Source organism: Gadus macrocephalus, chromosome 5 (assembly GCF_031168955.1).
Source record: "Gadus macrocephalus chromosome 5, ASM3116895v1".
Classification (NCBI taxonomy): Eukaryota; Metazoa; Chordata; class Actinopteri; order Gadiformes; family Gadidae; genus Gadus; species Gadus macrocephalus.
This window is the reverse complement of record NC_082386.1, coordinates 13,528,290-13,553,675: the sequence shown is the minus strand read 5'-3', so window position 1 is coordinate 13,553,675 and position 25,386 is coordinate 13,528,290. Positions and strand designations below refer to the sequence as shown.

The following is a 25,386-nucleotide window of genomic DNA, read 5'->3' as shown; positions in this document are numbered from 1 at the left end:
GACTAGAGGGAGGGGACACCAGTGGGGAGAGAGAGACTAGAGGGAGGGGACACCAGTGGGGAGAGAGAGACTAGAGGGAGGGGACACCAGTGGGGAGAGAGAGACTAGAGGGAGGGGAGACCAGTGGGGAGGGGAGACCAGTGGGGGGAGAGAGACTAGAGGGAGAGAGACCAGAGGGAGGGGAGACCAGTGGGGAGAGAGAGACTAGAGGGAGGGGAGACCAGTGGGGAGAGAGACCAGAGGGAGGGGAGACCAGTGGGGAGAGAGACCAGAGGGAGGGGAGACCAGTGGGGAGAGAGAGACTAGAGGGAGAGAGACCAGAGGAGAGAGAGAGACTAGAGGGAGGGGAGAACAGCTGGTACAGGGAAACCAAAGGGAGACAAGTGGATACTGGGAGACCAGGGGGGACTCCTCATAATCAACATGCAGATAAAGGCTGACAGCACCTAATGGGCCTAATGTGTTTTCTGAAGATAATAAAATAATATAATCCATTATCATGCAAACATACAGTCTGTTTTGAGTCAATTTAGTCGATCCGTACTCGACTAAATCACATTCCCTTGGTAAAAAAAAAGCTATTATATATCCCTAATGACAACGGTGAATTAAACATTTTAATGTGTTTCTTATTGATGTATAGATTACAATAAGTAAGTAATAAGAGTGAACTCACCCCAGCTTTTACACACACACACACACACACACACACACACACACACACACACACACACACACACACACACACACACACACACACACTGGAGATTTTGTTTTCAATATGCATGATATAACGCTCTAATAAAGCACAGCATGAACCCCTTTAGAAATTAATATTTAATACAAAGAATGAATTATGCATTTCATTGAACAGGAATTGTCTGTCAAAAACCAATTAGGTGCCATTGATGGTCATCTCTGGTTACGTGGCTGATCTGAGTGGTTCATGTGGGACAGCCTGTCTCTGCAGAATCTGTTAGACCACACTGTAGAAATAAATAGATACCTGCTTTCAGTGGCACCGTTATTCAAATAAACAATGATTTCAAATGGAAATCAAAACTCAAGAATGAGCAAACATTAAATACACAGATCAAAAAACCTCTGATCCTGGTTACCTTGGAAACACAGAAACAAAACAGAATTTCAGATTCTCAGATCCGTCCAACATGACAACACCTGCGGAAAGCTGTTCATTTTGACAAACGACCCTTCTCAGATGAACCGAGTCGTTTCGTGTAACGCTGAGGGTCCTATAACAGGCGGACGGGCCAACTCTCCAGATTGGTTTCAGACACCTCAGTGGTGCTGGTCTCAGCCCTTAGCTCAGAACCACCATGCCACCCCTCCCAGGCAGGCTAGCCTCTCAGCCTCCCACCAAAACCATCATTGTGTACAGGAATGGGGATGCGTTCTTCCCAGGAAGAAAATTAGTGGTCAAACAACGCCAAGTGACCACCTTTGACTCTCTTTTATCACTTCTGACGAGTGGACTTGAGGCTTCCTTCGGAGCGGTCAGAAACGTGTACACTCCGAGAGAAGGCCACAAGTTGTCTGAGCTGGAGGAGCTGAGGACCGGAGAGAGATATGTGGCAGCCGGGGCGGAGCGCTTCAAACGACTCAGGTAGGTGTTCATGGATTTATCGTCTTTATCTTACTGAATTCATTCATCCATTATGTGTAATTTATCTGACTGAATTCATTCATTCATCATGTGTTTTTTATCTTAATGAATTCATTCATTCATCATGTATATTTTATCGTATTGAATTCATTCATGTGTAATTTATCTTACTGAAATCTGTCACTTCATCTTGACAGCTATTTGCTAATAACTCCTAGGAAACCAGAGCCAAAGAAGAAAGAAGAGGTATGGCGCCAAACTATTAAACATCACTAATACCTACAGTAGCACTCAGAAAACATCACGGCTGTATCTCGTGTGTCCTGATGTTGGGCTGATATGAAAACATCACGTCTGTATCTCGCGTGTCCTGATGTTGTTATGAGTTCTTTATCTCAACCATCCTCAGATCAAGCCAGTAACTCACAGCCGAATCGTAGTTCCTGCCAGGTGTTTGAGGAGCAATAAAGATTCATGCACCATCAAGTACGTCTTCATTGTTACTTACATAACCATTATATTTTCATGATTATAAAAGGATCTGTAGCTTCTCCTGTGTTGTTATGGAACATTAACATCATTGTGCTCGTGTGTTCCAGTGTTTTTACCAACGGGGACGTCTTCGTCCCCCCTGCCCGTATCCTGATCCCTAAGTTCACGCTGAGCAGCTGGGAGAAGGTGCTGGCCCTGGTGACGGAGAAGGTGGAGCTCAGGACAGGAGCAGTGCACAGGTAGGTCGTTGGAGGAAGGGGATTAGACCTCATGACCTCCCTACTAGGGTTACAAAGATCTCTCGTGTCCAGGCTGTTCTCTCTGGAGGGCCGCCCGCTGTGGGGGCCCGAGGACCTCAGGAGCCACCAGTACTACGTGGCCGTGGGAGCAGAGAGGTTCAGGGTCAAGGCCTACAGCCAGTGGGTGCCCTGTACCGCTCTTATCAGAGAGGACCAGGCGGCTCAGGGGTAATTATATATATATAGGACGTTTATCAGGATGTGCATGAATATTATCTGATTAGTAACAGGTCATTATGTCTGCAGGAGGAGCAGGAACCATCTGCTCTACAGGAGGAAGACCAGACCTTCCAAGGTTGCGGTGAGCCACCACGTTTTTCTAGGATTATCCATCTCCTTCATGTTCTCCAACTGGATTATCCATCTCCTTCTCCATGTTTTCCACGTGGATTATCCATCTCCTTCTCCATGTTTTCCACGTGGATTATCCATCTCCTTCTCCGTGTTCTCTGATGACTTCAATGCTAACCATGTGCTTGCATTGGGTCCTTCCCCCCCCCTTCCATAATGTAGCGTGGTTCTGGTAGAACATGTTAGTATTACCTCAGCACTTCCAGAAGCTTCTCTCTGCATGTGCTGCATTTCAATTAGCATCTTCCACGGGTGCGACGTGTGTTGCGCTGTTTTTTTTTTGCAATTCGTTATAAAAGCGAGCCATCATCAATCACTGTCGACGCGAAGGCATTGAGTCGCCATTACTTTCCACTTTGATGGGTAATCCCCACAGAGACGAGCTGCACCGCTTGATCAAGTGCAGCGAGACTCATAGACTGAGCCTGCGCACCGGGTGACTCTACAGTCAGAGGGAAGAAGGGGGAAAATCCATTCAAACCACAACTGGGGACAACTTGTATTGTGATTAAGTACACAGTGAGAGGCTCTGAATCCATAGGAGGATTGCAATGCTGTGTTGGGGGGGCTGAGATGAACAACTAACGCACAAGATGCCTACTCAGCAGTTAGTGATATATACCCACCCCCCATCCACCACCACCACCCGCACATTACACCACCACCACCACCATTCACCCCCACCACCTCCACAATCCACCCCATCCCCAAACCGCCCAACCAGCACCCCAATCCAACTGAGACATATCTGACATTTGATTGATTGCCAGTAAAAGAATGTTCTGGTGTTCTGGTGAGGAAGAAGCCCCCCCCAGTAGTTCCATCATTAGCAGAGACACGCCAACATGGGGAGAATACCATCTGGAATTTCTATCATTGCTTTTCATATGATTTTCCAATTTTGTTTCAACCCTGTGTAGTAAAATCAACAAACCAAAATTCCATGTCCAGTGTCCATTTGCAGTGTCCCAGAGGCAATATAGGGTGAAGGATAAGGGGTTAGTTAGGGTACGTATTAATGTTAGTAAGGGTAAGGGTCAGGGGTTAGTTAGCGTTATTTAGGGTTACGGCTAGTTAGGGTCAGGGTCTGGGTTAATGTCAGGGGTTAGGGTGAGTCAGGGTAACATTACCATTATACCAAGCGGCTAGAACATGGTCGACCAACTGCCTTTGAGGCCCTATGACTCAGGCTAGTCCCCATGGTGACCGGTTTGTCTTTCATAAAGTAGCCCGTATTCAGTTTTCCATAACTCCATTACGTGTTGCTGTGAAGTACACAAACAAAACAACAGCAATAACAAAGCGCACATATGACCTGCCATCATATCCCTCACCAGGAGAGGGAGACAGAGACAGAGCTATGGCTGTGATTAGATGCTCTCCACTCTACTACCTTCCCGTGATTCCTCAGGACTTTGTAAACATCATGTGACAAGTAAATAAGGACCTTTTAAAAGAGAGATACATGTGTGGACACCAGCTTGGCTCGTCTGCTGTTTAGCCCACTGATGTTAACAAACACTCAGATTTATCTATGTCTCTCTGTCTCTCTTTCTCTTTCTCTCTCTCACACACTGGTCCTGCCCCAGTAGCACACTGGTCCTGCACGGGACGTCTGTTCAAACTCCACTGAGCTGACGGGGAACGGGGGATGGGGGGTTCTGAGGTAGGGGTTCAGTGATGAGGGTCGAGACTCTAAAAGTAGACATGAAGGGAGAAAGAGAAAATAAGGTTGTGTATCAAAGAGAGAGAGAGAGGGGCGGGCAGGCAGGCAGACAGACAGACAGACTCAATAAGGATTATTAAAAGGTGTGATCTGTTACTTCCTGGCACCTAGTTATGACTCGCCTCCGGGCTGCTGTATAATGCAGTGCTCCTCCTCTGTGATCTCATCAGGGTGAGGGGGAAGGGGGGAGTGGTTGGGGTGTGGCGAGGATGCCCGGTGGAAAACTGTACCCAAACAACACAGCGTGCCATCATGTCTGCTCTTACAGGGCGGAGCGGAGGACCTAGACCCTGGCTCCTCTCTCTCTCTCTCTCTCTCTCTCTCTCTCTCTCTCTCTCTCTCTCTCTCTCTCTCTCTCTCTCTCTCTCTCTCTCTCTCTCTCTCTCTCTCTCTCTCTCTCTCTCTCTCTCTCTCTCTCTCTCTCTCTCTCTCTCTCTCTCTCTCTCTGTGTGTGTGTCGCGCTCACTCTCTCCCTCTCACCCGTCTTGATAAAACTTTGTAGACTTTAGTAAAAGAAGGGTTTATATCTCGCCGTGAGACTGACGTTGACATCTTTTGATAAGAGGCATTAAGGTCTTTGATGAGCGACATGGATTCAGATCTGAAGTCTTTGAGGTGAGATATTTACATCACCACGGGGCGAGGAGATGGGATTATCACCCACCCAGCGCTGCAGTGTCACTGCGCCTCGTCTCTGATCTGCTGGCCATCGAATGGGGGTGAACTCTGTTTCAACTCAGTCTATCTCTCTCTCTCTCTCTCTCTCTCTCTCTCTCTCTTGTTGATCTTTCTGACTCCCTATCCCCTGCGTTGAGGCAGCAGCAGCAGCAGAGCTGTTCCCTGGGCTCCATGTTAGTGAGACTCACAAGACCATCGCCTGAAGTGTATTCTGGTGGAAGCCGAGATCACTGCCCTATCCCCCCCGAGCACGGCAGCTGGAGCAAGGAGCTCTGTAGCTGAACAGCAACATTAAGTCTGCTGCACTATCTCTCTCCCTCTGGCTCTCTCTCTCGCTCTCTGGCACTCTCTCTCTCTGGCTTTCTCTCTGTCTCTCCTTCTCTCTCTCTCTCTCTCTCTCTCTCTCTCTCTCTCTCCTCTCTCTCTCTCTCTCTCTCTCTCTCTCTCTCTCTCTCTCTCTCCTCTCTCTCTCTCTCTCTTTCCTCTCTCTCTCATCTCCTCTCTCTCTCTCTCTCTCTCTCTCTCTCTCTCTCTCTCTCTCTCTCTCTCTCTCTCTCTCTCTCTCTCGTCCCTCTGTCCTCTCTCTCTCTCTCTCTCCCTCTGTCTCTCTCCCTCTGTCTCCCCCTCTGGGAGGGAGGCAGACCTCCCCTCTACCTACAGTGGGGTGTGAACAGCCTGTGAGGAGAAAATTGCCTTTTGTGGAAGCATTAATTCCGATGTGTACCATGCTGCCTGAACATCACTCTGAACTCATCTCCGCCGCTGCTGTTGCACCCCCCCCACCCCCACCTCATACTCTCCCCAGCCCCCCCCAACACACCCCACAACACCCTCCCACTATGCCTCCCAGTCCCCAGCCCATTTATTTTTATTTTTTCTTCTGCTCTCCATCAATAATCGGCTGCTGTTGCTGCCAGCAAATAAGTTATTCCCCCCCCCCCCCCCCCGCAAAATACTTCCCTTTCTCTCTCTCTCTCTCGCTCTCTCGCTCTCTCTCTCTTAAGCTTGTTTGGAATTTCATTGTTTGATCTTGGCCTGATAAATAAGACAAATGCAGTTAGAAATTCATGGCTGCCCCATTTCATCAATAAATGATTCGTTTTGCCGCCTCCCACGTGATTGATAGGTGGTGGCGAGGATGTATTGGAACCAGATGAATTCAATACACTGGATGTCATGGGGAGCTACAAAGCGTATTAGCTCATGAAAAATTGAGGTCAATGGAAATGTAAAAGAAATCATACTAATCCAATAAAAAACAGGGCAGAGGAACAACTTATGGTAGAACATGCGTTTGTAACCCTGTCTTGTTTTTTTAACTTCTAATTGTACAACTCAAACCCAACGGAACCGGGAGAAATCAGAGAAACTACGGCCTAGTCTGGGATTCTTCTGTGTGTGTTTGCCTCTCCGTCTCTTTATGTAGTTTGCTGCAGCCGGCTTTAGAGAGGACCTTGAACACACAGCCAGGGGCCGAATGAAGCAGCCCACAGCCGCTGGCAGACCGACGCAGCCAAACAACACGCAGGTGGCCTCAGACCCACTTCTTCTCTCAGTGGGGGGTAAGCAAGGCAATTCTAAAGGAGCTCTCTCTCTCTCTCTCTCTCTCTCGCTCTCGCTCCTTTACAGATACGTCATATTTTGAATCTTTCTGTTCATGCTCACTGACGTTAATTGGACTCGTTGCTTCTTATAAAATAGAATTCTGTGGTTTGATTCTGTATTTTTATCTGTTTGAATGTATGTGTGTAATAAGAGTGCATGTAAGAGTGTGCAGTGTCTGTGTTCGCTAGTTATGGTTATTTCATTAAAACTGTTCTTCATATTATTGTACACTACAGGGTGGATTCATGGTGGTTCTTTTTAATTCTTTAACACACTGAAGTGATATCTCCATTAAACACGCTACTTTTCCTTGAGAACACCTAAAACAGGACGCTTAGGCTATACTAACACTAGAGAGAGAACGCTAGCTTCAAGGCCCCTTCAGTCATAAAGACTTCAAACAGCCCATTAGTTGGATCTGCATCCAGCTAGGCTTGTTAACTATGCTGGGAAAAACAAAATGCTCCAATTTCCTCATGTTGCGGGAATCAAAAGAATCATCAGTTATTCATCACAATAACACAGAGGAACGATCACACGGCCGACAAACTATACTTGAAGATTTACGGCTTTTAGTAACGCCGCAATGATGCAGTTTGAAATTGATATACAGCATCAATACACAGCAATTGAGCCTTTTTGCATCACCCAGCTATTCAATTGTTATTTCATGGCTTTCTGCGCACAACGACAACAGCAACACAACAGTATGACGTGAAATACATTAAGGGCCGTGATATCACATCACACTTTCCACTTCCTGGGATGGGGTTTCTCAGCTAGCGGTAGCGGGACAGCGTTAGCAGGCAGCCTGTGTGCTGGTCTTCCATATATTAACTTAAATTCGTGCTGACTTTCGAGCCCCTCTAGCAAATTTATCTCCAGCCATTCCCCCGTTGGTCCCTCGATGAGACCTTAAGGTAAGAAAGCGAGTAGGAGAAAACGCTGGATGTAGGCCTGATGTAGTCTGGACGAAGGCTGGATGTAGGTTGAAGGCTGGATGAAGAGAGAGCGAGAGTGTGAGTGAGACAGAGAGAGCGTGAGTGAGACAGAGAGAGCGTGAGTGAGCGAGCGGAGGAGTGTCAGGGTGACCACGCTGCCAGCCGATGAGGTAATGGTGATGAATGCTCCCCTCAGAGGGCAGCGCGTTCAGTGGGAGGAGCCAGAGGGAGGAGGTGGCAGGAGCGGTGGAGGTGCAGGAGGAGAGTGAGCTGGAGGCGGAGCTGCCCATCGATCAGGTACAACAGTGCGGCACTTCAGACGTTAAGCATCCCCCATAAGGACGGCAATATCCACATCCCACATAGTCCTATCTGCCGGATGAATATGACAACAATATGTGTGAACCAGTTCCCAAACGTGTTGTGGCACATATTGGGCTACTTGTCTGCTATCTTTCACTTCATAAACAACATGAATAATACATTCCTCGAGAGAAGGAGCAGTATAAGCTGCTGTGGAGATGACCTCTCGCCTCGTTCTCCAAGGTGGAGGCCAGAGAGGTGGAGGAGGAGTCTGGACAAAGAGGAATTGAACCCAGCGGGATCAGCGAGGGCCTTCAGGGGCGTCGGTTCCCCGGCTGTTTGCCCATGGGTGTCAGCGGGAGAGACGTACGTGTCCTTATCGCCAATGCATTCCATACTCGGCTGGTTCTCGACACGGCCCCAATGTGCTCCTTCAGGAGGTGCTTGACTCTGACTCTTCTGTTTCTTCCGGCACTGGCCAGTCCAACAACCCTCCCAGTCCAGGGCCAGCAGGACTACGAAGCGATGGGAGGCGTGCAGATGCTCCCAGTGATGGAGCAGTGATGAGCTCGCCGGGACTGCAGGTGTGATGTTATGGAATGCAGGAAAGCACTTGTGGCTAAGGATTAGCTCTGAAGCTAAGTCTTGCTAGGCTGTGCAGCGCTCTTAGTCCGGTCAAGGCAGGAGACATTGTGGCCTGTAATATCTGTCACCGTCTTTTATGCTGTGTCTCTACTTAACTCTCTGTTCCTTACGGTGACAGATTGGTACAGGTTTGCATATACAGATGTTTCCGCCTAGCTGTGTGCTGCTTCCCAGCATAACTCTCATCCAAACACACTTATTCCACTCTGATAGTCCCGGGGGACAGCTGTATGAAACCACATTGATGAACCACACAATACTTCAAGTGCTACCACTATTCCAGGCCATTTCCTTCTGCCCTGAAAATGAGAAGATACTGGGTCTTATTTCAGCAATCAATAACCGTGGAACATTTCATTTTAATGAAAACCATCATTTCAGGCGGTAGCAAGTACACCGTGGGGAATGTTTTGGTGTACTGATGATTTTGCTGCAGTGTGCACTTTTGCAATAAAGATATTCTTATTGGGATAATTATTGACTTCAGGGGCCCAGTTATGGCCCCGGCTAAGGACCTCATCAATAGTCTAATTCATAACTCATCACTTTCAGTCCTACATGAATATTGCTGATTCAGACTAGCTCTAGACTGAGGGCCAGAAGGACCATTAGATAATGGGCAGTAATGATCATCTCCTGAACAGCTTCTTAGCTCAGACCTGCTCACCATCTTGTGGTGGTGGTGTGGGGGGGGGGCTGTGGCTGAGGGGACTCATCACTAATCAACTCATCGTTTGGCAAACTTGATGCCGGATATGCTCAAATAAAAAAAATCCTGTTATCGTTGTTTTGCGTACATAGTAGCAGCAATGATACGCTATGCAAAGTGAAACTGCATTCACTCTGTTTTCAGCAGCAAACTGATTTGTGTTTTTTTGTATTTCTTTATGTGAATTTGATTCATGGAAGCCATTCCCGGAACATGTTTTTTTTACGTGCAGCGGTGTCCTGTGTATGCCCATTACTCTACTCTTATATTGTAGCTGTGTTCCACAACGCCATCATCCAGAGAGCTGTAACCGTGATGATCTCCTCGGAGGTCTCACACTCTGTACTACTCTGAGTTTGGGGGCCGGATGCCTTTGTACGCTCATGAAGAAAGGCTGTTCTTGAATACACACACACACACACACACACACACACACACACACACACACACACACACACACACACACACACACACACACACACACACACACACACACACACACACACTCTTGTATGTTTCTGTGTGTGTACATATGCTGTATATATATATTGATGGCCAAATTCAATTACATGATTGCTTCTTCAGCCAGACCTCCTCAGCTGCCCCCTCCGTTTACATGATTCATTGCATTGAATTTAAATAGTGAATAGTCCATAGTCCGAGGCAGTCCATTGCAGAGGTAGTGTGTGTGTGTGTGTGTGTGTGTGTGTGAGAGAGAGTGTGCTATTGACCTGAACGGTCCCGACCAAATAAAGAATAACGACGTTCAAGGCGTGTGCCAAGTCGAGATGGGAGCACAGCCTATCTGAGGCCCAATGAGCAGAAGGATGGAGTCACACTGGGCCCAAGGTCGTCTAATGACCTCAGAAGACTGACGTCTCTCAGCGTATGAAGGATGCCTTTTGAGCATGAGCTGTGGAATAAAAGTTTTTATGGTCGTGACATACTTTTCTTAACCTTGTTTTTCTCAAGGTGCTTTTCTCAAGTGATGTTCGACAAGTATACCTTTAGCTTTGACTGCCTAGTCTAAAACTGTCACCCATTCTAGGCGGGCATTTGAACCAATAAACAATCACTCTAGAGCTTCAATATTCTATTTTACTTGACTTGGAAAAGAGACTTGTTACAGAAGATGCACTCTGAATTCTTCAATGTCAGAGTTTCAGTTACAATGTTTTAATGTGCAGACCATTACTTTGGAGAAATGTGGACAAGGATAAACTAGTTATGGGTCGAGGGATATTATGTTTACAACTATCATTTGTTTTGATATAACACTATTGGCTGGTTTATCAACCAGTCAGCTAGGCATTTCTTCTTGATTAATATTGTTATTTATGCCAATACAACTCGGGTTGGTTGATCTTTTCTCTTCCTCTCCTTAAGAGTTTTGCAACATAAAATCAGATAACCATCGATTGCTGCATTGATTCCCTTTTTCTTCTCCAATGCCATTCCTTTTCATTTGTCATCAAGCAGTTAATTTCTTCTGAGTCCACGTCTCCCCGATTGAAGCGTAGCCACTCCAACGGCCCGCAAGGTCAACCCTAACCAACCCAAGACAATGTCACGTCCTGCTGTCTCTATGGGGGGCTGGGGGGGGATAGTCCCACTCGGCTGCTAATGCACCCACTGCCCTAAAGTATTCAATTACTGTTCATTACATCGGGGGCAGCCATCACCAGAGATGTCCTAGCAGTCCTCAGCGTAGGAGCACAACATGCTGGGTGGACGTCTGTCACTGTTCTCTCTCCGGTTGGGTGGCTGGCTGGTGGTGGGTGGGGTGGCGGGGCTAAGTAGGAGCGGGAATCTGGATGCCCGGGCCGCCGTCGCGGTAAGCGGGTCTTTTTGGAACTGGTGCCGCTGGTAACTCCACTTCTCGTATCGCTCCGGTTCATAGCGGACGGAGCGCTGTGGTCACGTTCCACCGAACAGTCAGTCCTGGTCGTGGATTAACTGCGCATGTGCTCGGGCATCATGCACCTGATAAATCAGGGCCACGGAACAGAACCCTGGTAGGATTGATTCACAACTCGGCCGTCTGTGCATTGAACATGACGAGAGGATGATACGAGCCGGGGAAGAACCCCTGATTTATGCTTTCCAGACGGCCGCCGCGCGGGAGGCGTCTCGGACGCTCGGCAGAATCCGCTCAGGAACGTCTCGCTCAAGGGTGGGTTCACCGAGGCAGAACGCCTCTGGCAGCGCTGCAGTTGCCACGGTAACCCCCCCCCCCCCCCCCCAACACCCAGCAGCCCCATCCCCTCCCGCTGCGTTCCCCATCACAGCTCCCAGCGAATCTCATGCACTCATAAAGAGAGACCCAGGACACTCTGCAGTCCTACCAGTTACTCTCTCTCTCGCTCCCTCACACGCACACGCATGAACATCTCTCTCCCCTCTTAACATCTGGGAGAGCTTTCCCTGCCTGAACATCTGGTTTTTATTTTGTTCATGCGGTCAGATGTCCCTCAGCACTTTGACATGACTTAAAGAATTGATGATGCACCCTGCTGGGACTGAGGAACCCAGAGAGATCCCCCATGATGCACCCTGCTGGGACTGAGGAACCCAGAGAGATCCCCCATGATGCACCCTGCTGGGACTGAGGAACCCAGAGAGATCCCCCATGATGCACCCTGCTGGGACTGAGGAACCCAGAGAGATCATGATGCACCCTGCTGGGACTGAGGAACCCAGAGAGATCCCCCATGATGCACCCTGCTGAAACAGAGGAACACCACGGAGCAGTCTCCTGCTTGAACAGAAAACCCAGGCTTTGGGCGGACTTACGGCCTGCTATGTTGTATCATGGGGGGGGGGGGGGGGGGCTCACCGTCTCCCCTCCAATCTCACATCAACCATGAAATATTACCGCGCCTGCAGCGCTAACTGAGAGCTCCTCTCCTCGCTCAGGTGTCGCTCATAAACACACACACACACACACACACACACACACACACACACACACACACACACACACACACACACGCACACGTAAACAATTGGTAATCTCGTGGGGAAGAAGCGGGCCCAAGTCGCTACTTACGTATACAGTGCATTTATTCCCCCTCCATTCTGCATGTATTGACAGCACTATAGGTCTGTCATGGGGAGTGGTGGTGTGTATGGAAATATGTCCCAGCGCTGGGCTCCCAGCGAAGCACTCTCTGGGGGGGGGGTTGGATTGATACCAATCACACCATCCCTTCTCCAGACCCACTTTCCCATTTGGCTCTTCATATTACACACATTACCTGCTGCTGGGTGGGAGCAAGACTGGGGATCAACACTTGTTCTCCCCTGCTGCTTTTAAATGGACAGAGAGACAGGGAAAGAGGAGGATGGAGGAGGAGGGGAGGGATGCAGGATGAAGAGAGGGATGTAGGAGGAAGAGAGGAAGAGAGGGATGGAGAGGTAGAGGGGAATGTAGGAGGAGGAGAGGGATGGAGGAGGAGGAGAGAGATGGAAGAGGAAGAGGGATGTGTGTGAAGAGGTAGGAGGAGCACGTGATCAAGGCGGTAACTTCAACCAAAGCATGGCTCCCGGTCCTGACACGCTGTAGGCGCCAAGACGTCTATATCTTTGAAATATTTTATTTTATATTTTCTGGTAAATGGTAAGTTCTATGTGTTACATATCGTTCCTGAAGCACCCAGGTTCCCCCCGCTCCGCCATAGGGGGGCTGTTGGCTCAGATTGACGGGGGGATTCTCCTTCAGAAGTTATTGGCCCCATGAACAACGGCCCCAGGTAATTTACAGCCCCTGTTAGGGTCTCGGACACGAGTGCTAAAGCATCTTGACTGATTGGATAGATATGAGGTGTGTGCAGTCATGGCGTTCCCTGGTCTGCGCTAGCACGCCGTGCCACACAGAGTCAGGTTAGGGTATCCATTATTTCAAATGAATGAGTTGTAAATCCCGGTAGGACGCGGTCTGAGTGACGACCTTTACGCGTCCGACTCCTTCTCGTGTTCATCACGTCCTGCTGAAGGCGTCTTACTGCTGGGGGAAACATGATCGCTTTCCCCTCGCTTCCTGCTGCCGAAATCTTTAAAATGTCAGTATGATTATGTGATTATGAGAATATATTTTAACGTTTTCTATTTATTTTACTCCAGTCAAAAAGGGATCATCGTTCAAGCCTGTGAAATTTTGGGGTGTGAGGTATGATTGGTAAATCCCTATCCATTAGTTTGGGCTTCATGGAAACACAGGTGAACACGATGTACTGATTTCATTATTCCACAAACAAACAAATGTGTGAAATCAAAAATAAATGAAATCGGTTTCATTCAGTAACATCCAGACCCTTGTACCCCCAGACGGTCTGTGTGGGGCTTCATGTTGTCAATGTTTGTGGGCCACGGACGGGGAGGAAGAGAAAGAGTATATACGTGGCTTCGTCTTCTACACATTAATTATACACATGTCTCCAAAGCCTCATAAGAAAGAGTATTTATTTATTTATCTTTTTGTTTTGAAAGCACCAAATAGTCTAGATCAAGATCCGACGAGGGATGTGTGTTCGAAAACGAATCAAAGATGTGCTGTTGTGGTTTGAGGAGGAGCTGTGAGCGTGTGATCATCGCAGCACTCAGAGCCACAGAGCCACGGCCCGCCACACTCAGCTCTCATTGTTTGTTCTGTTCGCCATCTGAAGGCTTTGAACCGCGTTGGAGATGAAAGCCGGCCTGGTCCGTAGCATGTCTGCAGCGCTACACCCATACCACTGCTACACCCATACCACTGCTACACCCATACCACTGCTACACCCATACCACTGCTACACCCATACCACTGCTACACCCATACCACTGCTACACCCACCCACCCACCGCTTCACCCACCAGCCCCCACCTTCAACGCTACACACCACCACCACCAACCGCCAATGCTACACCCGCTCCCACTATTACACCCACCGCTACACCCACACCACCGCACCACCCACCATCAACTCTACACCCACCCATCGCTCCACCCACCCACCGCTACACCCACCGCTACACCCGCCCCCAGCATTACACCAACCGCTACACCCACCTCCACACACCGTCAACGCTACACCTGCCGCAACCGCTACACCCACCATCAACGCTACAACCATTTGCACGCTACACACACACCACCACTGCTGTGTGTGTGTGTGTGTGTGTATACTATATATATATATATATATATATATATTATTTTTTCCCCTTTCCTATGGTTCTTTATCCTGCTGGGATGAGCATCATGTATAATTGATCAAACGCGATACATCCCAAGACCGGGCAGCAGGTCTTCCACTGCTCCTCGTATTCGATTGAATTTCCTCCTTCTTCTCTCCCTCCGTGTCTCCTGCTGACTGACTCTGTGGTCGTGTGTCAGGCTGCTAGGGAGGATGTATGGGCGGATGTAGGGGAGGCCTTTGTTGTGTCCAGCAGATGCTCTTTGATACCAGTGACCCCACGGGTGAGTGCATCACTGCTCAGTACCTATCACAGCACCCTCTCTCTCTCTCGCTATCTCGCTCCCTCACCCTCTCTCCTCCGCTCTCCCCAACTCCTCTCTCTCGCTATCTCCCTCCCTCTCCCGCTCTCCTCCGCTCTCCCCACCCCACTCTCTGTCTATCTCTGTCTCCCTCCCTTACCCCCACTCCCCCCCCCCCCTCTCTCTCTCTCTCTCTCTCTCTCTCTCTCTCTCTCTCTCTCTCTCTCTCTCTCTCTCTCTCTCTCTCTCTCTCTCTGAAATCCACAGCTCCCTTCCTCCTCCTCCCCCTTCTCCTGCTCCAACTCTTCTTCCTCCCCCTCCTCCCTTCATTTTCCTCCCCCTCCTCCTCCCCCTCTCCTCCTCCTCCATGTCCAGAAGCAGGCTGGTCTCTCTTGGTGAAGGAGAGGGAGATGAAACCGTATTATAGAGCAAATAAAAATGTCTTTGCGGCTGACAGCTCTGCTGAGTATATATGGCCTCTTATTTCAGGGATTATATTGCATAATTATGTACGGTTATGAATATTACATGGACCCTCACACGCAGTGAGTGGTAAGACGACTAATTGCTGAGTTTAATTATTAAGAAGCATAGGTCCTGAGAAGGGGTTTATTTGGCTGCAAAAAGCACTTCTAATATAAGTTTCAGCGGTTTGGTGGTTGGGGGTCGAGGGGGCTCTTGAAAGAGAGACTTATCTCCCCCTGCTTGATATGGTGGAGCTGATTAAATCCACTTTAAATCACTGATAACTTAATGATGTTGGAGTGGATGAAGAGGAAACAGGTTGTCATGGCGATGGAGGACATGGGTCTATATTGGTGATGATGAGGAGGAAGAGAACAGTTTCTATTGGCCCTCGGGGGCCACAACTGTAATTGGTTGGGGTGTCGCGGGGGACCCACAGAGAAGGAGAGGAGCTCCAGTGATGGTTCCCCGTCTGCGAGGTGAAGGAGCTCGGATAGAGAGGGCGGATGGAGCATCACTTTACACTCTGAAGGAGTGCTTTAGTCCTTAGAGGCACACTAAACAGCGAGTTCTGAACTCCATCTCCCCGGAGTTCTGAACTCCATCTCCCCGGAGTTCTGAACTCCATCTCCCCGGAGTTCTGAACTCCATATCCCTGGAGTTCTGAACTTCATGTCTTTGGAGTTCTGAACTACATCTCCCCGGAGTTCTGAACTACATCTCCTCAGAGTTCTGAACTCCATATCCCTGGAGTTCTGAACTTCATGCCTTTGGAGTTCTGAACAACATCTCCCCGGAGTTCTGATCTACATCTCCCTGGAGTTCTGAACTACATGTCCCCGGAGTTCCGAACTACATCTCCCCAGAGTTCTCAACTACATCTCCTTGGAGTACATCCAGAGCCTCATCATCATCATGGATCTCTGTGCGGTTGGGGAACAGACGTGTGGTGCAGCAATGTCTCTTTTACTGGGGGTTTTACTCCTAGAACAGACGATACTCTCAGTAAACCTTCAGTGTACTGTTCAGTTCACTGCTCTGTTCACAGTTCAGTTCACTGCTCAATTCTCTCTTCATGCCAATCCGCCTCCAGGAACAGTTTGTGGTCGGACCTCCATCACCAAACCTCTGTTTCACGTCCCTGGTGTTTGAAAAAGAAGAGGCGTAGGATTGGAATGAATAAAATACAACGGTTCCATGTTACTCCACCTCTAGGACCAGTTCTGTGTACCGCTGGATGCTTTCATAACAGCTAATGGCTGCACAGATGGTGAGAATCACTGACCCACTTAATCACAGGTTGATGTTGTGCTTTTAGTGCGAAGGTATCCCCCCCACACACACTCACACACTCCCACAGCTATAGGATCAAACCCAGGTTAATACCAGGCGGCTCCCTGACTCTCCCCATCCCCATTACAAGGTGCAGTCTTGCACTTCTAGAATGCAGTCAAGCTGCTATTCGCACGTTGCCACCGATATGTAAATAATTGATCAGTATCGTTTCTTTCTCTTTTCAGGAGCAGCATTTCCCCAGGGAGCCGGGTACCCTCCCATTCTGTCGTCTCTCTGAGACACGGCAGCTGTCTCTACATGCACCTCGCTCCCCCCCCCCCACCACCGTCCCTCCGGCAGGAAGCCAGCGGGGCCGAGGGAAACTGATGGTGAATCTGCTTTTTTTTATGTTGTTGTTGTTCTGCTCTGGAGAAAAGCAACTTCACCATAGGTCACAAACAGGGCTGTCAATCACCATTCAGATGCCATGAACTGATTAATTCTCCATCTCTATGAATCTGAATTTTGTCCTTCCAGTCTGTTTCTGTAATGTTGGTGCTGATTGAACAAGACCAAGAAGGGACTTCAGACACACTTCTGCGGAATACCAATGTTCTCATCTCTTTTAGGAGCCGGTTATTGGAGCCATCTTTGTTAACAGCATCATGAGCTCCAGAATAGGACTAATATTACACCTCCTGAATATTACACTGAGGCTATAAGCTGCCCGGTCACAGCCCTGTGCTGGGGCGCTTCAATTAACCACGTTTAGGGCTCATTAGCTCCATTAACCTCAGCAGTCGCACAAAGACCTACATTGTCTTTCCTTGCTTTAATCCGATATTTCTCAGCAGGCTGGAGGATGTTACACTCACCCTCCCTGGCTCACAGCCTTAAGTTCAGCAGAAATATCACAATCTTTAGTAAATCGTTCAGAGTTCACCTCGACTCTGCATAGCACACCAGCCCCTTCCGGCCACCATTTTGTACGTCCTGGCACTTAATGTACGCACTTATTGTACGCACTTAATCTACATTGCACTTATTCATAGTACTTAATTGTGTAGCATCTGCTGTAGCTGCTATTATTGCTGTACCCGGGGAATGGGTTAGCCTAGCGATTGCTACTACTTGCACTTGGTTCTATGAACATATTTACTGTACTGACAGCGATATATTGTTTCACTTCTTATGACAAATGTACTTATTGTAAGTCGCTTTGGATAAAAGCGTCGGCTAAATGCCCTAAATGTGAAATGTGAAAACGGAAATACAGAGATCTTTATTCCTGGTAAAATCTCCCTATTCTTTTTAATGGAGAAATTTAATGGAGTAGGTGGGCGTTCTGCATGTAATCCGGGACCCCCGGAGCGGGTCTGGTGCGGGGGGCGGGGGGGGGGGCAGCCATACTGAGGAGCTATAGGTATGAGGAGCCGGCTGTGAGTGCAGATATGGAAGCAGCCTCCTGCTAGTCAACATATGTAGGCGAGCACACGCTGTAAAAATAAAGTCCCTTTTCCATCCTGACGCTGTCCAGCGGGAGTCCACTCTCCTGCTCAGCGTGTTCCGGTCAGCTAACTTCCCCCGCTATCTGCTGCTAATGGCTGGAGGCACAGCTAAAGGCTCCCAGTGTGATAAGCTAATGTGAAGAGAGAGAGAGAGCGAGAGAGGGACATAGGGACAGAGAGGGGTGAAGAGAGGGAGAGGCGTAGAGAGAGAGAGAGGGAGGCGTAGAGAAATAAACCCAAATGGAAAAATCCCTCAGACTTCACAGCTTGATAGCGTTTGTTGTCGAGTCCTGGCTATATCTGGGGTCTTGGGAGGTTGTCTGAGTCCGTCAGCACATTTCATTAACACAGAGTTGAATGAATAACTTACCGGTAGTATTATTTTTCTCTTTGTCAGACCGGGGAAGTTGCATAGGAAATGTTTTATCACTGTTGACATGTTTCCTCCCTGATGGCTGGGTTCCATCGTGACACTGGAGCCAATTAGCTGCTGGCGGAATGCGAGGGAACAGATACATAATACATGGAAAGTAAGATTGGGTTTTAATAATTTAATTAGTTCCCCCTAGGTCATTTCCCGGGACTCTGCGTGCTTGATTATCATAATCCATGTGGTCATGTGATCCAGAGCCATATCTCCTGATTGATAGGAACAGATAGGACCTGCCCTGTGTGCACATCCCACCTGGATTACCCTCCCCCTGGCCCCCTCGCCCAGTGGGAGGGGCCTCTCGCTCATAGGGAGGGCCCCTCACGCCAGCCGCCAAGCGTACGTGTGCTGTGCAGCGCAGCGCGTTGCCACACCTTTTGGTTCGCTTGCTGTCCCCTTGAGGGGACACACATTCGTGGCTCAAATGCAGACATGAACAGATGGGTTCACTCTGTGGAGGAGCAGGAAGGGCTTTCACATGGAGGTGGTGGTGAGCTCATGGTGATTGCCTGTATGGCGGCTGCATGGGGCTCCACAAACAGACGTGTTTGTTTAGTGAGTGAGAGAATGATTAAACCTGCTCAGATAAATTCTGCTGAAATTTAATCAGCGAGTAAACTATAAACTCAACTTATCTATTCAAATATTGATTATCAGCCCTTTTCAATGCTACCATTTCCATGAATGGCCTGCCACCCAAACATCTGACCAATGTCGTTCTGATTGGTAGCCATTCATAGTAGCCGCCATTTAACCGCGGAATATGCAGAGCTCTTCCTGAGATCATGACTTCCAGGCCATGATGAACGCCCTGGTTTCATAAACCCTGTCTGTGAGGTCACAGGCGGTTTGTAAATGAGGTCCTCGTCCTCGTCTTCATCTCCGTCTCCCCCCACTAACCAGCCGTTTCCCTTGCTCTGTCTGCCTGGATCTGAATATCGCCCCCTCGTCGCTTCCCATGTAATATATGCACCGCCCCAAAGGTGAAGCCGTGATTGATTAAAAAACCATAAGGCTTTTTCATGCCTTGGCATAATCCGTATTGGGATTTTGTGTGTTTGTGTACATGTCGGTTGAATGCCTGCATGAGTGTGTATGTGTGCATGTGAGTGTCTGGATGCGTGCTTGTGTCTTTGTGCGTGCATGTGTGAGTGTGTGTTTGTGTGTGTGTGTGAGAGTGTGTGTGCGTGCGTGTAGACCAGACCTCCCAGTCCTGCGTCTGTTTCCTGCCTAATGAGGGGCTGTGTGAGGGGGCTTCTGGGTCATGTCGGGACCGCGCCCGGCGAGGTCACTTCAAAGGCGGTCGTAATGACGGATTAAGTCGATGGCGGTGGCGCTTTAGCCTCCGCCGCGTGTCTCGCCCGCTCCCTCGCATTTTAATAACAAATCATCGCAATATGATCCGTTGCATAGAAAATGCAAAACGCATTAAATGTCCGCCTTCATTTCCCTTGTCCATCTCACTCTGGATAACCCCCCCCCCAACGTCACAGATTAGCCGCGTGGCGGGCCTTTTGTACAAAGCCCCTTTAGGGCGATGTAACGCCATGGAAACGTGTTTCCATGGCATCCATGCCACCCTCTTGTGCTGTGTCCATGTCCCTTTCTGATTGGCTGGCTTGTTGCGATCGGTGTTGGGGATGGTGCTTAGTGTTGGCATCGCGCTCCACTCGGTATGGACTCCTGCATTGCCATAGAAGAGGTCAACACGGATGACATCATGCATGGATCTTTACAGGAATTAAATCTTTTCAATGAAGAAAGTAGCAGTCGATGGATGTGAGCCATGGTTCAAGCTGTGGTCGTTTCTAGAAGAGCTCCACAAAGTGCTATGGATGGTGAAGACCACTTCGGGTATCACTTCTTAGTGATACCCGAGAGCATGAACAGACACACACACGGTACAGTTCAGCGTGTGGTTCACTGTCCTCTACCGCTCCACTTATCGATGACCTCTGACCCCTCCAGAGCACTCACCGTGTGCCGCATCTGCAACGTCGCGCTCGCCGAGTCCTTGTCGCTGAGTCGTCTCCCGGCTACGCAGCAAGCACTCGGGCGCGCGTTGTAATTGCCGCTGGAGTGAATCCTCCACCTGTAGACCTCAGAACGGCTCTCAGCCAACAGGCGGACGCTCTCATCAACAACACGCCATGCCACGCCACTCACAATCAAGGGGATGAGTTGCAGGGGGACGCCTGCAGGGTGCTGTAGTGTGCCACTCAGAGGTTGGCTGTAGGGGAGGAGGGGGAGGGAGGAGGGCAGCTGGAGCTGTTCCATATAGAAAGCTGAGGGGCATCCGGGTTCAAGGTCAGCAGTGTAAATCAGACTCCATTTCCCTGGATGACTGTGATAGTTGGAATGTGTACAGCACACAATTCAACATTTTAACTTCATATATACACTTATATATTAAGTGTATTTGGATTGAATACTCAATCCAAATGCTGCGTTTGTTTAATTCTTACATGTTTGGACTGTGAAGGGGTTTCTAATGAGCCGTTCTGGGGGCTGCCTGGAGAGGGGACATCAGCTCCGTGTCACCTGGGCTCGCCGTGTTTAATTGGCCTCATTATGTGATTAACTTAGCTAATGTAGCCCCTTACCCTGAGGCAAGGGTTTGGAGCGGTCAGGCTGTGAACCTCCATCATTTGGAACCCCCATATCAGCAGAAACACCAGCAGTCCTCGATCAGGCTGTGAACCCCAATCTGATCAGGTGGAACCCCCATGTCAGCAGCAGTACCAGCAGCCCACTGGAAGTCAGCTGATCCTGACAGAACCTGCTGACCTCTGACCTCTGAACATTTACACAAAAGAAAACCACATGAAGACAATTGATGTAGAAAAGAGTACATTTCATATACCAGGTCCTTAAAGTACCCGCTGTCGATTTAAATTGGAAATTGACAGCATATCTGGCTATTAGTTGCAAGAGTTCAAGAGTTGAAGTCCATTTACAAGAGATTTGAGAGCACAAATCGTGTGAAAACTGCAGTTGTTGTTATATGGATCAACCACATCATAGATAAAGGCTTCATTGTGTCTCTGCCCTTGAGGAATCAAATGGGGATTGAAAGGTAGATGAAGAACAATCCTGTCGACCTGAATTCTGAACAGCCTTTGTGGGCTTTTTTCTTGACAGGCAGATGTGCTGGCGCCCTCTGGTGGCCTGGGGGGTGAGGACCTGGCTGCAGGAGGAGAGAGGGTCACAGCTGATTCATGTCGAGGTTCTCTCCTCTGCAGACTGGGTAAACAGCTCTGGATTCTCCAGAAGACGCAAAATAAGTTGTTGGTCTGGTTTTGTATGATTTAGAGTTTGGTTTCTGGTTTGTTATACACTCTACAGACAACACAGTGACGTAACTGTTACATAAAGGTTCCCTCAGCTGCCCCCTGTGTGGGTCTCTGTTGTCCAGCCGGGATTGGGCGGGTCGGGTCACACACTAGAAGTCCAGTAGTGACACTTTTACCCTGCAACCATCTGTTCCCTGGGGAAGCTATTGGTCCGCATCCTCATGTAATAACCAATGGCAGAGTTCGGAGAAGGTGAGGGAAAGAGAGCGGAGAGTGTGTGTGTGTGTGCCTGTGGTTTGGGGGGGGGGGGGGGGGGGGTAGGGGTGGTAGGTAAGGAGGGCAGAAGAGGAGTGTACAAATGGGATCCATCATTTTTCATGCACACGGGGTGACGTCCCTCCGTCAGCCAATCTCGCTCCATAGCCCCGGTCCCTCGGATCATTGATATCTGCATTAGGGACCTTTGATATAGGTCTCATCTAAATGCATTGAAAAACCTCACTCTCTCTCTCGCTCTCGCGCTTTCTCTCGCCCTCTCTGCTGTGGAGATTTGCCGACTTGGCTTTGTCTACATTAGGGTTAGTCTCTTTGACAAAGCAATATAGTGTCTCTAAGCTCAGCTTGGGGGGGTCAAAGAACATATCTCTGTATGTAGAGAAGAAGAGAGACTGGGAAGGACCAAACAATGTCAAAATAGGAGCTGTGCTCTGACACAAATAGACAACGGCCATTGCATTATTGAACTGTGATATAGCAAACATAAAAAAAAGAAGGTATTTTTACCAGTAAGTTCTGACATTACTAAATGATATTGGATATCTCATTTCAGATTGATGCAGATATGCGTGTGCCTTGTAGATCAACTCGGTTTGAGTAGATCCATTAACCAAAACACTACAGAGCTGCTCCCCCCCAGCTAGCGCCCTTATGAAACCCCGGACCTGTCTTATATGGCGTACGGTGAAGTATGGGACTTCACCATACACTGATTTCCATGAGATTTCTATGTGATTTCTGTTGTATGTTTGATTTCTGATGGGATTTCTGCTGTTTCCTCTGTGTGATCTCTCTGTGATTTCGGTTGATATTTCTGTTGTGATCTCTGTGTGATTTCAGAAGGGCAGCAGAGAGGTGCTGAAGGGCTTGTGATGCTGTCACTCCCCAAACGCCTCTGCAACCATCACCGGGCTTAGTTCCCTCCCCTGCCCTGTCAAAGAGGCCTCAAGCTTCAAGATGCCTCATTCACATCCTTGATTCAAAATGGCCCCCACCTGCCCATCCGATCCTCTCATTTCACGCTACTTAGTGCAATGTTGCACCCCTGGAATCATCATGAACTTGAGCAGACACACCTTCATCCAGTCGGTAAACTTTAAAACACAAAGAAAGGCAGACTGGCTCTTAAGGCAATCTAATATCATTAGTGGATTGGACACAAATGTATGTCGTTTATTCCATTAGATTTGTAGCTGCCGGTTAGGCTATGTCTTCCGGCATAACTCCTAAGATATATTAAGAATTGTAATTAATAAATGTGATAATCGAGAGTATCCTGAAATTGACTAATAATGTAGTGCTTAAGGACATATTCCTGCAGTGCCATCCCTTAGGGATGTCATTAAAAGTCCCACGATAAGTTACACTTATGCCATATGTCTCCACCGTTGGATTCGCCCCTCCCCCGTCGGATCCACTTTGAAATGACTTTGAGCTCGTCGTCATTCCACCTCCTACCTCAGCCTGCTCTGCCACAGCGCGGGCCGCCTGAATGACAGGGGGTCCTGCCGTGTTTACAAGGGAAATTGCACTGGGGATGTCCGTCAGGGGCTGTCACCATGTCTGAGCGGTGGTGTTTTTTATATATATTTGTGTGTGTGTGTTTGACATATGCTATTACTGTATTGTACGCGTTGTTTCAGAGGTGGTCGGTGAGAGGAGAGGTCAACGGGCTGGGCTTCCGACTCACGGCGTCTGAGACGCAACAGCGATGAAATGAATGAATTGGGAACGGTGAAGATGGTAAAAGGCCAGTGTTGCGGGTTGAAATCCCTCTCTGTTGTTATTCGTTTGTCGTATCTACACCTTGTATAAAGAACGAAAGGACACCCCCCCAGCATTCATCTCTATCATGTGAGGGAGAAACGCCAGCATCTCAAACAAGGCAAGGCCCAAGCGGCAAAACAAGGCGAGATTGCATTCTGGAATCAGTCCAGGGGGTCACTGAGAGAATAAATGGGGTTTTATGCAGAGTGCGCCTTAATAAACAGCCCTCCAAAGGTAACGGAGCCCCATCCGGCTTTCTCTTTCCTTCCCTCCGACCCGTCATTATTTCTCATAAATCCCAAACTAGCCGGGACTGGGTTTGACAGCATGACGGATGAGCTTTCTGTTGTGAACGTCAAGAGAAATGCTCGCCCTTATCTCCTCGATTCCCCCATTGTGTGTGAGGTGGGGGGGGGATGTGATGGGGGCGGGGGTTATGGAGGAGGCCTGGATGATGAGCATTACCTGCTGGTAATGAAGGGCACGCCGCGGCTCTGTCAGCCTGGGGGGTCAGCTTGGGGGGGGGGGGGGCGACCAGGGTGGGGGCGCCAGGAGTCTAGGAGCCTCAATGTCTTTATCTCCTCCCTGGGGGGGATTCCAGTATTTAGACATGTAAATTGTGTCGGGAGCCAATAATTGCTTATCCACGGCCGCCTTAATACACCGCTGCAAATGTCACGAGGTAATGAAGTCCAGCGGGGTCTTTGTTCGTAAGAACAAACCGCTGCCATCCCTTGTCCATGTTGGGGACGTTTGGGACCACAGGATCCGGTCCTATGTTGGGACACAGGGTCCTGTCCTATGTTGGGACAGGGTTGGGTCATATGTTGGGACATGGTTTGGGAATTTGGTTGGTTTCCCGCTCTGTGCAACCTTCCTCTAACGAGAATTGTATCCGTATCTGATTATTGATATTATGAAACTTCTTCACATACGTAATGGAGAACCAGAATCCTAATTCATGGATGGTTTCAAACTTTTTATTTTCTCATAAAGGTCTCTAAAGTGTAAAGTGATGTACAATAGTCATGTGACATGGGGATACGGCGTTCACGTATCTGACGCTAAATGTTTGAAAATTAGATAATAAAACGTGTTCTCACTGTGTGCCTGTTTCTTGAGGAGGTCTGACTGCTGAACCGGCCTTACAGTGTGCCTGTTTCTTTAGGAGGTCTGAACCAGCCTTATCACCCAACCATGGTATATAAGTGGAGCAGCTGACTATTGACTGTGGTTCCGTAAAGCAGATTCAGTCTCATTTCCATCAGTATGTCGTCTTTGCAGCCCTGAGAGCTTTCCTCTGAGCTTATTCTCTGATCCCCCACACTACCCACCCCCAGTAGAGAGGGGGGTCTAGCCTGATCCCTTTACCTCCTGGTCTTTCTTAGCTCTGTCTATTTCCATCTCTCTCTCCCTTCTCTCCCCCCTTCGCCTCATTGTTTTTCCTCCCCGTATCTTTCTCTTTATTCTTCACCAATCTCTCTCTCTTTCTCTCACCTGGATGTCAAGCAGGTTTGCGGTCG

At 48.7% G+C, this 25,386-nt stretch overlaps 1 protein-coding gene across 1 annotated transcript; it reads left to right on the top strand.

Moving 5' to 3' along the window:
- Nucleotides 1-2: 2 nt before the first annotated feature.
- On the top strand, nt 3-9,884 carry LOC132458055 (doublecortin domain-containing protein 2C). The gene is made up of 8 exons (XM_060052512.1): nt 3-1,624; nt 1,822-1,870; nt 2,034-2,110; nt 2,224-2,355; nt 2,428-2,583; nt 7,920-8,013; nt 8,263-8,385; nt 8,502-9,884. Exons 1-8 carry the CDS (start codon nt 1,338-1,340, stop codon nt 8,607-8,609), a joined length of 1,026 nt encoding a protein of 341 aa, XP_059908495.1. The 5' UTR covers nt 3-1,337; the 3' UTR covers nt 8,610-9,884.
- The last annotated feature ends 15,502 nt before the right edge of the window (nt 9,885-25,386 follow it).